The sequence below is a fragment of the Aotus nancymaae genome, unplaced genomic scaffold, assembly GCF_030222135.1.
Source record: "Aotus nancymaae isolate 86718 unplaced genomic scaffold, 86718_ANA_hifiasm-v0.15.2.pri h1tg000016l, whole genome shotgun sequence".
Classification (NCBI taxonomy): Eukaryota; Metazoa; Chordata; class Mammalia; order Primates; family Aotidae; genus Aotus; species Aotus nancymaae.
Genome location: NW_026988428.1, coordinates 64,980,407 through 64,994,128, shown reverse-complemented (window position 1 = coordinate 64,994,128; position 13,722 = coordinate 64,980,407). Strand labels below are relative to the sequence as shown.

The 13,722-nt window shown below is 38.8% G+C and overlaps 1 protein-coding gene across 1 annotated transcript in view; it reads left to right on the top strand.

Moving 5' to 3' along the window:
- Positions 1-651: 651 nt before the first annotated feature.
- The window catches only part of LOC105731139 (pregnancy zone protein-like), a 51,935-nt gene continuing 38,864 nt past the window's right edge, over positions 652-13,722 (top strand). Inside the window, exons 1-10 of the mRNA XM_064377478.1 lie at positions 652-790; positions 2,153-2,336; positions 3,383-3,536; positions 3,683-3,735; positions 4,278-4,298; positions 4,756-4,924; positions 6,814-6,898; positions 8,610-8,733; positions 10,992-11,106; positions 12,735-12,844. Coding sequence (XP_064233548.1) covers positions 708-790; positions 2,153-2,336; positions 3,383-3,536; positions 3,683-3,735; positions 4,278-4,298; positions 4,756-4,924; positions 6,814-6,898; positions 8,610-8,733; positions 10,992-11,106; positions 12,735-12,844 — 1,098 coding nt within the window. The 5' untranslated portion in view covers positions 652-707. The remainder of the gene's footprint in view (positions 791-2,152; positions 2,337-3,382; positions 3,537-3,682; positions 3,736-4,277; positions 4,299-4,755; positions 4,925-6,813; positions 6,899-8,609; positions 8,734-10,991; positions 11,107-12,734; positions 12,845-13,722) is intronic.

The window sequence follows — 13,722 nt, the reverse complement described above, 5'->3', positions numbered from 1 at the left end:
TTCTTACTGGTGAAAAAAGTATGCACGTGTGTTTTACAGGAACAGTAGTAGGCAAAAAAAAAAAAAAAAAAAAAAAAAAAAAAAAAATCTGCAGTGTTTACATTTCGTTAGACACATTTAAAAAGTGATATTACACTTTTATTTTTCAAATGTCAGTATTGTACTACACTTTTTTTATCATCTTGCTAATGGTTAAAAATTTTTGATGTCAAGTATATGTAAGATATTGCATGTTTAATAAAATGCTTTTAAGGAATACAAGGAAAATGTTTGAAGATCACAAGAGTATAGATGCCTTAGCTGACAGTGTTGAGAAATTATTGTTTTGCCCTGTAATGTCAAGTATTTCAAATGCATCATCTAAAATTTTTAATTAAAAATTAAGATGATAAAGTTTTGATAATTCTTGAGATTTATTTTAAAATCTGATTAATGACCTGAGCTAGTGGTAGCCTCAAACTACCATTTTTTAGGAATTTAGAAAATTTTGGAAAGTAAATAAAATAATAGACATGGTCATAAAAATTATCTAGAATTGTTTTTTTTTTTTATATAATGGAAGTAGTTAATATGTTACAAAAATAAATGATTGGCAGTTTACTTTCACTGCCCATCTGGTAAAATAAAAACCAGCGAGTTGGAATAAGAACATGGTTCAAAGAATTGAGGGCTCCAGACTCCCATTCTGCCCTCCTCCTCGCGGCACCATGACAGGAAATCAACTGCCCCAGCCGGTATTGATCCTGCTCTTGCTGCTCCTTCCCAGCGATGCTTCAGCTGCTGCAGAACCGTAAGCACTATTTCCAGAAAATTACATTGTCCTCCTTTTTTCCCGCTGTATTATCTCTTTGATCTGTATTTCCTAATTCCCTACACAATTATCTGCTGTCAAAAGAGCTAGGAAGAATCATTAAGTCATTACTGCTCATGTGGAAAGAGACATTCACCAATTTCAGGAAACTCACAGACATAGGTCAGTAACATCTATGAAACATTTACCAAAAAAGAAAACAGAATTCCTACCCAAAAAGGGACACATTTTTTATTGATTCATAAAATGGATTGCATGTTGTAACAGTTGTGAAATGACTCAGTAACTATGTGTTTCTCAAGTCAAGGATTGTCAAGATGAATGCATGATCTACAGACAAGCTAGGATTTTTGTGGCAGTTCACTCAATCCTTGGCACACCGTTAGGAGCTGGCATTAGGTCTTGGGATTCTACAGTTTAACAAAAGTCAGAAGCTGCTCTCAGCACCTCACAGTATGGAAAAGTAGAGAGATGGTGCACAGAGAATGAACTATAGAACAAATCAGAAGCAGGCATTGCAGGATTCTGACAGACTACTTCCAAAGAAACCTCACTCTTCGTGAGGCCTGATGTAAGAGAGAGGGCTTCACCAAATTCCACGCAGAGAAAGTCACTTTTGAGATAAGTCTAATGAAGCACATAGAAGTTTTCCAGGTAGACAGGGACACTCAAGAAGAGAGAGAAGAGTGTGCACACCTACAGCATCCCAAGATGTAGTCTGTTTGGGTGACTGTGAGAGGCAATTGGTGACAGGAGAGTGGTATTTTCTTCCAGGTGTATCTGGCAATGTATCTGGTGGTAAGCCTAGCCCAGCATGCCTTGTCTCCATCACCAAAGAGCTAAAGAAAGAAAAGTTATGGCTACTCCCAAAGTTGCAGTGATGAGCAATTCAGCTTCTCCCAATGTATTAAACGTATTTTTTTTGTAGTTTCCTGGAACAAAGAGATTTGTAGTATCATCCATGCCAAACCCAAGACCACATGCAGAGAGGTTCTTAATGCTTTCAATGATGATTTGTTGATTAATTCATATCTTAAAATTTTGAAATTTGTATTCAAAATATATAGTGACTCATGGATTACTTACCCCTGGCTATCAACAGGATTTCTAATATTATGTGGGTGAATATTTCCACAACAGAAGAGAAGCATATCTGGGGTTTAATTTGGGGTTTTCTCAGTTCCTCAGATCTTTTGGGTTGGCCTTTGGAGAATACACTCCTGCTGAAACACATCTCTGTTCCGTGACTGGTGACAAAAGCAAAGATTATCTAGAATATGGTCATAATAATGATGTCTTTTTGACCCCTCCATAGTTAATCTGGACCTCTCTCCTCCACAGGCAGTACCTACTGCTGGTCCCATCTCACCTCTACAGTGGAATTCCTGAACAGGCCTGTGTCATCCTTAATCACCTGAATGAGACGGTGACACTGAAAGTAACTCTGAAGTATGAAATGCAGAGCAGGCCCCTCCTCACAGACCGGGTGACCAGAAGAAACTCTTTCTACTGCCGTCCCTTCACTGTCAGTACTGCTCCTTGAAATAAGGGAGATGGGTAGAGAAAGAGCATATTAGCTGATATCTTTGTTTCTGATCCTTTGAAAATAACATTGCATAATGAAGGAAAAATAAGGAATACAGAGTGAATCTCAAATTAGATTTTAGGAATGGAAGTTCTACTGAATATGCTCACATAATATTTACAGAGTGCCATGCATAAACTGTAACAGTAGTTACAGAAATGATTTTATCTGATCTTAAACTTCTGAGATAAATAATATTCATGCCATTACAGACAGAAACGCTGAGATCTATAAAGTCAAATGACTGACTTATTATCTAAGATCTCACCAATGGTTGATAGTTGATGTATTGTCCTTTTGACCTTTTACTACTTAAGGTATTAAGTGTTTAATTATACGTGATTATCACAAATAATAACATATAATTTTTGTTTTTGAGACAGGGTCTCTTTCTGGCACCCAGGCTGGAGTGCAGTGGTGCCATCATGGCTCATTGCAGCCTTGACCTCCCAGGCCCAGGTGATTCTCCCACCTCAGCCTCCTGAGTAGCTGGGACTATAGACATGCACTGTCATGCCTAGATGATGTTTTTTTTATTTTTTGTAGAGGTGGGAGTCTCACTATGATTCCCAGGCTAGTCTTGAACTCCTGGGCTCCAGCAATCTGCCCACCTTGGCCTCCCGAAGTGCTGGGACTGTAAGCATGAGCCACCATGCCTAGCCAGATAATATATAATGCTTTTGACCTTTGAAAAATAAAATTTAATAATTGTTTTAATATCACCATTTTGCTATGAAAGTGCAAGCATCCCATTTCAGTCATAACTGGCTTGAAGAACTACCTCATTTTATTGCAATATTTTCTCCTTCAATTTTGTTACTGTCACGTTACAACATCATAATAATCTACTTTTAAAACAAGGAGCATAATCCTTGACTTTGTCCCTTACTAATTCTAGGGAATAACCAGGAAGACAGAAACTCCTAATGGCTGAGAAATTTGGAAGTGAGTCTGGGCAGATTCTTCAGCTCATTTCTGTTTTACAGATTCCACAATTAGCATTTTCCTGGGCGGACATTGCTGTGGAGGTAAAGGGGCCAACTCTGCATTTCAAAAAGAGGAAACCAGTATACGTAACCACGCCAGAGAACCTAGTCTTTGTCCAGACAGACAAACACATATACAAACCAGGACAAACAGGTATGGGGAATCGAATGAGCAAGCGGACCTTTGGGAGAGGGGAGGAGCTTCTTCATTACTTTATTCTGCAGTCCTGGGAATCCAGGGATGCTGTTACTCCCTCAGGCTCCACTGGGGTATTTCACAGGAAAATATCTCTGTTTCAGTGAAATTCCGTATTGTCTCTGTGGATGTCAATTTCCACCCTGTTGATGAAATGGTGAGTCTCATAACGATAGGTGAAGGTTGAGGGAAAATGTAAGCCCTATTCTTTTGGGAAACTTGAGACCAATAAAAGAGGTACTTTAAACCCACTACAGAAAGATTTCATAAGGGTACGTCTGCTAGAAGAATAAAAGAGGTCAGAATCAAGGTACTCCATACACTGCATTCTTAAAATGAATTCAGCATGCAATTGAGGTCCTCGTAAAGATTCCAGTTACTTTCATTGAATAAAAGTGTGAATTTGATTTCCCTCTTACACGAACATCATTGTGAAATAATAATAAACTTATTATTCAGACCTTTTTATCCAAATAGGTTTCCTCAATTGTACGTTATTTAACAACAGGAAAGTCATGACTTCCTGAGAGATGTAAGTCCCAAACTAAACATATAAAGTGCTGTGAAGCAAACAAGGTATTTCCTCATTTGGAATACAGAAATTCACTTTCTCTGTCCATACGCTCTGTCAGTGCTTGTGTCATGTCTTTGTCCTTCTGTATTCTACCACGTGCTCATACTAGCTTCTTTTCTTTTCAGTTTCCAGTGGTTTATATCGAGGTAAGTGTTATACTGTACATTACAGCTGGAATGAGGATTCACTACAAGTTACATTAAACTGCCTCTCTCCCTTCTCCCCTCCCCATTTCACCAAAGCTAAACAAATACTGTTTTCCCTAACCACCTTAAATTCTAAGTGGATAAGATATAAATGGAGGAACTTTTCTTGAGATGATGCAATTCAGTGACTCGTCCAATATTTCTGACCAACCTAAACATACATAATACCAAAAACCGGCATCAGTATGGAATGTTATCTGTAATATCTCAGAGCTAGTAAACTTATTGGCCTTATCTCCAGCTGGAATTCCTATAAACCTTTGCTAATACCTTTGGGCCAGTTTACCAACCACCTGTGATATAGCTCCCTATACCATTCTTATCTGTAAATCTGCCGTTCTACTGAAAGGTATATATTTCAATTGTTTCTATGATCTCATACTATTTTTCCCTATAGGACCCCAAGAGTGACCGAATTTTCCACTGGCAAAGTCTCAAATTGGAAACGGGACTCAGCCAACTCTCTTTCCCGCTATCAGTGGAGCCGTCTCTGGGTTCCTACAATATCATACTGCAGAGAAAGTCAGGGAAGGATATAAAGCACTCATTTGAGGTGAATGAATATGGTAAGAATGCTACATGTGTAGGGCATTTATAACATCAGAGTATTTAATATTAGATAGTTTTTACATATATGTAGGAATCAAAGGTCTAGCATATGACAATTGAAAATTAGCAAGCTTTTAAATGTACCTATATGTTTGCTAAGTGCTTTTTGTGTACTACCTCATTTAATTCTCACAATGCCCCTCTGGGGCAGATACTACTATTATGCCATTTTGCAAATGACCGTATCAGTACTGGGAAAGTTAGTAACTTACAAAAATCCAGAGTCATTAAGAGGCAGAAAGATTTGAATAGATCCCTTTGATCTTTTTTTTTCTGTTTATTTCTTTTTTTTTGCATTTTAGATTTTGGGGTACATGTGAAGAACATGCAAGATTGATGCATAGGTACACACATGGCAGTGTGATTTGTTGTCTTCCTCCCCATCACCTATATCTGGCATTTCTCCCCATGCTATCTCTCCCCAACTCCCCACCCCCTGCTGTCCCTCTCAAACATAAGTTGTTAACCAATACATTGTGTCACTTACATACACTATGTACCTGTTTTTGGGGGGTTTTCATTTTTTTTTGAGACGGACTCCTGCTCATTGCCCATGCTGGAGTGCAATGGTACGATCTCAGCTCACTGCAACCTCTGCCTCCGGGGTTCAAATGATTCTCGTGCTTCAGCGTCCCGAGTAGTTTGGGATTACAAGTTTGTGCCACTATGCCTGGCTAATTTTTTGTGTTTTTAGTAGAGACGGGGTTTCACCATGTTAGTCAGGATGGTCTCCATCTATGGACCTTGTGATCTGCCTGCTTCAACCTCCCAAAGTGCTGGGATTACAGGCGTGAGTCACCGTGCCTGGCCTGTTTTTTATATTTTATAACTGAAAGTATTTCCTGGGATTATTTTATGGTTGTCTATAACCTACACCTATGCTACTCTAATCAACTATGATTCCTAAATCATAGAATTTTGTAATCAACTAAACTATAGTTCAAATAAGTGTAGCAATCAACTAAACTTTAACACAGTTGATTTAGTTAATACTCGACCATAGTCGATTACTAAGTCAGACATTGAAGCCATCTTACTAGTCATCAGTTATGTGTATTTTGTAATGTAAATGAAATGTTTCATGCCATGGCTGAGAAGTCCTATCACAAAACATGGTTCCCAAAACTCACCAGAACTGCCATCAGAATCCCAGAATAGGAATATATTATAGGAATAACACCTTACAAAACTGTGAGAGAAGCTAGAAAAGTAAGAGGCCAACAGGAGGATTTGACAGATGAGAGAAAATTACTAGCCAGTTCTGAAGCATGATTGCGGATATGTAAATGTGAGCTTTTAAAGGTCTAGGAAGACGGGTACTCTCAGCTGCCCAAGTGGACCAACCATGCAGAGGCGCTGACAGAAGAATCTATGCGAGGCTATTGCCTCTGCGCTCTGCATAGCTAGCACTTCAGTAGGTTCATAGCCAAGTGTCAGATGGTGGGCCTGCGACCTCTGTTAGTCAGCAGGGCTAGTATTTGGGAAGAAGAGCTGGGCTTAGGGAGGGAACAAATAAGAATATATTGGAACCTATTGGTCCCTTTTTACCACATCTAACTGTGATGATCTTCAGGGACTAATGGTGCTGCTTTCCCTCTCTTTGGGAAATCTTGCACAAATTCAGAGAAAGAGAGTAATGTATTATCAGCTTAACCAAGTGAACGTAGTACAGATTGCTCATGGTAATGATGTCATCTCCATCTCAGTATTGTCCCTGGGCTCCCTAGTGCAGCTGAAGTCATTTCATGTGATCACATAGTAAAGGTTCTGTCATAGCATCTATTACTAATACTCGCAAGATCTCCTGCCCACTCTCACCATTTTTTTTTCTCTTTTATGAAAACAGTTTTGCCTAAATTTGAGGTCCAAGTAAAAATGCCCAAGGTTATTGGTCTTCTAGATGAAGAATTTGTGGTAATCGCCTGTGCCTTGTGAGTTGCATTTTTTTCATCTCATTTCTATTTCCATACTCTATTTGAGGGGAGGTATTGTCCATAACAGTTATTAAACTTGGAAGTATTTCGTAGCTGGCCCAAGCTCACAGTAGGGAGCAGGGACGGTTGCAGATGACATGTCTGCTAATCATAAAACCATTTACTGGATGTTTAAAATGTGCCAGACAATGTTCTAAGTGCCTTGTGCTTACGTACATTTTTATTCTGAAGGTAATCCTGTGGGATGGGAAGGATTGTTATCCTCACTTTACAATGGGGAAACTATAACATTTAAAGAGTAAGAAATTTGCTCACATTACAGCAGGTAGTAAATGGCAGACTGGAATTTAAATCCAATGTTCTGGAACCAGACCCCAAACTCTTCATCACTATTCTATATTGCTTCTGCAATTTAAAAAGCAATCTAGCTTTATGAAGCATGTATGTATCCTAGACTCAGTGCTAAACCGAATCTAGTCCATCCAACTACGGATCTCATGCTCACGCCTTCTGTGTGCTGTTATCTCCCTTTTCTTTATTGCTTCTAATTTCTTAAACTATTAGAAAAGGTGGAAAATCATTGGGAGGAAGCTAGGCTCAAGTCCTGGATGCATATGATAGAGTTAAAAATAGGTATTGTAGTTATTTCTTCCTTTGATTGCCTTTTACTGCCTTTTAGTGCACTATAGCATCCTCCACACACAAGAGAGAAATGTCCCCTCTTGCTTTTGGGAGTAGTATGAACAACATGTTTTCATCCTTCTCACTACACTCAGTGCTTTAAATTTTTTCATCAAAAGGAAAGCCTTTTGATCCAGATTTAAAGATTCCAAGAGTAACTGAAATTTAGTAGATGATTTATGACTTTATCAGCACTTACTGGAATTCAGGGAAAAAAACAATACAAAGGGGAAGCTTGGGGAACTGACCGTAAACTTATCTGCCCCACCATTTGGGCTAAGGCAATAGTTTCAAACATCAATATTCATCAGAATCTATGGGTGAGGGTGTGTGCTTACTTAAAATGCAGATTCCATGGCCCCAGGTCCAAAGATTCCAATTATACATCTGAGGAAAGTCTCAGAAATCCACGTGTCAGCACATATCCCAGATCATTTCAATGCTGGTGGTCCACAAAATGTGCTTTGAGAAACAACAAATTAGTTATGGCTTTGTGTCATATTCTCCGATCATATTAGGCAGAATTAAACTGATTCATTATGATATAACATTTTTGTTTTATAGCTACTGCTTTTCCATCTAACTTCTCATTTACCCTCTTAAAGTACTTATAAATCAAGGAGAACTCAGAAATACACTCTCTACATATTCTTAATATGTTGCCCTAAAACAATGTAGGAGGTGTTGTCAAAGCTGAAATCAGGATTGAGATAGTCTGACAGCAGAGAAAGTGGGAAGTAGGACCATCTAATAGTAAAACAGCTACTGAGAGGGAAGAAAGATCTGAGAAAAACTAAATTGGTGATTTTCCATTTGGAGCTGTTCCAAAAAGATTCTTCCAGTATTTTTTCTTAGAGTTATAGACAATTAAGACACAGTCTCTCAGAATAAGTGTTTATAAAATGCAAATAATATGGGAGGCAATAGAGTTGCTTACGGTGGATGTATTAATGAATCAAATCAGGTGAAGAAACATCTGTACTATTTGTATTAAATAGCTTTTTGCGTGACCACCTTATTGTTATAGGTACACATACGGAGAGCCTGTCCCTGGTCTAGTGACACTTAGTGTATGCAGAAAATATTTGTCATTCCAACGAACCTGCAACAATAACTATTCATGTGATATCTGTGAAGAATTCAGTCAACAGGTATGTGGAAACTGCTCTCCTCGGGACACTAATACCAAGGTTTTCTCTTCTCATGGATTACAATAGTGCATACAATACAACAGAGAATCTGAAATACTCATCAGGCAAAATGGAGGAGTAGGGGAAAAATTCTAAGATCGCCTGACAGTGTTAGGGGCTTCCTTGAGGGCTAGGCTCCAGGGTGCAGAGTGGTATTTATTTGGTCAGTTTGGTAACTTCCTTCCAACAGCAGTCAAAATGCCAGACATAAGGGCATAGAAGGATATGGAAGGATCCAAAGTTGGCTTTTATCAAACAGATAACAGAAAAATATATGTGGCAGGTGTTAAGAATTTGGCTAGTGGGAGAATCAAATGGCAATGCCGTGGAATGTAAACCGCACTGGAGGAAGGAATGTTAAACCAGTATAGGCTTAAGGCTGAAGAGAAGAAGACTTCGATGGACTATAGATCGGAGGCCCAATACACATAAGGAAGAAGTGAAATAAGAATAATTAAGGGAAACAGCTGAAAGTAGGATGTGATGTATTTTTTCTAAAGGGGCAAAAATTCCTGATTTCAGAGGCAGAGTGTGTAAAAGTCCAGGGTGTGGCAGTATGCACAGACACTGGAAGGGTGATGCAGGGCAGGCAAGCCCCCAAATGGGGATTTAGCCCAAGAGGGCTCTTTTCTTCACCCAGGAAAGAATTCAAGGGCAAGCCAGAGGTGTTAGAGACAAAAACTTTTACTGAAGCAGCAGTGCACAGCAGCAGCAGAGGTACCGCCCCTTGCAGACCAGGGCTACCCCATCAGCAGTGTGCCCACAGTAGTAGCTCAAAGGGAGTTCTGCAGTCACATTTATACCCACTTTTAGTTACATGGAACTTAAGAGGCCGATTATGCAGAAATTTCCAGGAAAAAGGTGGTAACTTCTGGGTCATCAGGCCATTGCCATGGAAAAGGGCATTACCTCTGTGTGATGCCATGGCAACGGTAAACTGACCTGGCACACTGATGGGCATGTCTTATGGAAAGCAGCCTCCCCTGCATCCCTGTTTTAGTGAGTTCTCAATTTGGTCCAGTGTGTGAGACCCACTTCCAAAGCTGAGTCCCACCTCTTACCTCAAGGGTATGGAAAAGAATGTTATCAAAGCTGCAGAGAGCAAATGAATGAGAGGCCAGAGTAACCAATATAATAATGAACACCAAGGCAGACACTGATAAGCAAGATCCATGGGAGGAATCTAGCTGCCCAAATCTGTAATGTATCAGGGAGACTAGGATTAACTTCTATTTTCAAGTGAGTCATGACATCTATATAAGAATAAATTAAATATGATTATATTTTATTATGCAATACTTTCCTATAAAAACATTTAAATGAAAACAAATCTTTATTAAAACATGTACCCCAAAGTTTAGTTGAAAGCTTGTTTATGGCAAGGATTCATCTATTTAATAAATGTATATCTTCCTATTAATGTCCTAGATATTGAGAATATACAGTTGAGAACATAACAATCCTTGCTGGGTGCAGTGGCCTACACCTGTAATCCCAGCACTTTCAGAGGCTGAGATGGGAAGACTGCTTGAGCCCAGGAGTTTGAGACCAACCTGTGTAATATAGTGACATCCCCCTGCCTCTATAAATATAAAAAATCAGCCAGGTGTGGTGGCACGTACCTGTTGTCCCAACTACTTGGGAAGCCGAGGTAGGAGGATCACTTGAGCCAGGAGGTTGAGGCTGCAATGAACCATGATCATGTCCACTGCACTCTAGCCTGGGTGACAGAGTGAGACTCTGTCTCAAACAAACAACAACAACAAAAAAAAACAAACATAGCAATCCTTAGTCAATATCTAGGTAATGGTGGTTATGAACGCCTTCTCAGAATATGTTATCTCTAAGTTTTGAGGAGCCTAACTGTTGGTTAAAGTAAGAATGGGAGAAAGAAACTTATCATTTGTGGAACAGCATATGCAAAAAGATAGAATTATGAAATATCACGGCACATTTGGAAACTCTGGGAAGTTTAATATGGCAGAAATGGGATCAGTTTTCAGAAGAGAGGGGAGAAGCCAAAGGTTGATAATGAGTAAATCGATGATGAATGAAGAAACATTATGTCATTCTTGGGCTGGGAAACGATAAGCACCAAAAGATGGTCAGAACATTTGTTACATTTATTTTTATGACCAATGAAAAATTCTCATAAATTGACAGCTAACTTTTTAAGTAGCAAATTGGAAGACCCAAGAATTCTCTTCCTTTCTCTTCAGGCAAACAATGAAGGATGTTTCACACAACTCTTAAAAACTAAAAAATTTCAGCTGAAACAAAAAGGGTATGACATGAAAATAGAAGTGGAAGCCAAAGTCAAAGAGGAAGGAACTGGTTTGTATTGTTTTTAAATATTTATTAATGTGATACCCATTTATCAAACTTTCATTTCATGTAAAGCACTCTATAGTTTCTGGAGGTTATGAAAATAACATGGTGCATGCCCTCAAGGAATTATGCATCTAACCACAGAAATTAAGTGTGTGTGTATGCACAAAGGCACAATAAAATTTCTGCAAGAAATGCAAAAATGAGGGCCAAGTGAATATGAAGAGTGGTAATTAATTCTAGTATACCTTCTGGAGCCCAAAGAAAACCTTATAGATAAAATAGCATTTCAACTGATTTATATAGGTAGGTAATATTTTGAAAGATTAATGATGGACGGGGAAAATGTGATAAGCATCAAAAACCGTGTTTGATCTCAGAAGAATCTGAAAATGTAGGCTGGTGCTAAGATGTGAAGAAAAGCAAATCATACACTAAAGAGTTTAAATTTATTCTGAAAAGCCTGGATATCTTTCAATATATTTGAGAAGAATAATCTGAATAAATTGATGTTCTTTAAAAGTAAGTCTAGCAGACCTGAAGACGATAGGCTAGATGAAAAAATGTGCTACAATGTGGTACATCAGAAGATTAATAAAGGTGACCCCAAAGATTCTAAATTTGGGGCCTGGGAAATGGAAATGCCATTAACCAGGATATTGAGTTGATGAAAAAGAACTATTGCAATGAGATGTGTTAAAGATAATTAACTGTAATTTGGAATATCAAAATGCAAGGGGATGTATTTAGCTGATAATTTTAAAAGAGAGCCAGAGTTAAATTAAGACCAGAGATGTAAATCTAAATCCATTCTCGTTGTGTCTATGTCTTCTTAAGGGTAAGTGCAAATACTCTGAAAGTGAGCTCATTCAGCACTGCTAAATTTAGGATAGAGACAGGACAAAGAGGTTTCTGTCCAAGGACAGAAACAACTGAATTTCGGAGATAGAAAGTAACAAATAAATCAGCATAATTAAATAAGAATCATAGAGCTGGGGCAAAAAAAAAAAAAGGATAATTTTTTGGAAGCCCCTGAAAGGAAGAGTTTCAGTGATACTCAGTGTGGAGTACTACTGAGAGTTTATCCATGATGAAGTCTGAGATGAGAATTCAACATGGAGGGCAAGTAAGGGATCTTTTAAGAGTTTGATGAGAACAAGATGCAGAGTACACGTCACGGAATGGAAAAGCACCAGATGTCCACCATCCTTTGGATAGGTGATGCAGTGAAACGACAGGTCTTTCTGGAAACAAAGTTTGTATCAGAAATTCAAGCACATTTTAGGCCAGTGTGATTGTGAAGAATCCAATCGTGTACAGAAAGTTGTGGAGGGAGAGCAGGGATGTGAGAGAGGGGGAAACCAAGATGGAGCAAGATCATAGAGGAGATGAGAAAATCAATAACATGGGTGGAAAACCAGAGGAATTAGGGATTATGGGTACCAATACTGTTTCATGTGCAGGTGAGGCTAATGTCAAGTTGCTATTCAAATAGCTTGTAAGTGTGGGAAACTCTGGGAAGAATAAAGAAAAGAGAATGTGGATGGTATTTTGCTATGATGACGTGAGGCTGGGGGGGAAGTAGGAGGAGAGTTTTTAATACACAGAATGGTTCAACTTCATTTCTTTTTCAGGGCTGGAATTAACTGGGTATGGATCATGTGGGATCACAAATAACTTAAGCATACTGAAATTTACTAAAGCAAATTCAAACTACAGACGTGGACTCCCCTGGTATGGACAGGTAAAAAAAAAATATTTTTAACATGATCACAGTTTGGGGCATGAGGCTTTTTTTTTTAATTTTCTTTTTATTAATAAAAAATATGACTTTCACATTCTGATTAGCATGAAGGGATTCTGTGCAACCATGGTCAGTCTAAGAACATCAGCTCCAAGGGGGCAAGGATCTTCATTTACTTGGTTTATTCATGTGTCCTCAGCACCTAGAACAGTGACTGGAACGTAGCAGGCATTCAGTGTGTATTTGTTGGATCAGTAAATGAGTTGACACAATTCCAACTGATTGCAGAGAACCTAGATATTTTGATTAGTCTCCGCAGTTTTATTGTTGATAAATATCTCATTTTCGGTGGGTTGAATGGCTGCTCCATTTGCTGTATTGTTTTTTTAACGGAAATTTGTGGGTAGATCTAGGGGGAGGGCATTTATATTAGCGGCAGGAGTTCTGCTGCGGTTTTCTCTCGTGCGATTTTTCTAGAAGATGTTATTCTGCTTTTTCTACGAGCAGACGTACTTAGGACGAAAAGTTTAAAGGAAGGCGCTCTCACATTCGTCTCCCTAGGCAAGGGAATGCGTCTTCCTCCCCATTTACCAAGTGTCCATCAGACTTCCCACAATACAATGAGGCATTTACCACGGGCCTCGGTGTCAGCCTGTACTTTTTACATTTTAGGCTTTTTCTGCCACCCCTGGGAAACTGCCATGTGGTCTGGAATCATGGGAATTTGTGTCACTAAAAGCTGTTTCCCCACCCTCTCCTCTAGTAGAAGCAGTGTGTGTATATAGCAGGAAGAGCTTTGGACTTGGGTTTTAATTATGGGTCTGCAACTAATAGCGTTTGACCTTGGGGAAATTATTCATCTTTTTTTTTTGATTGAA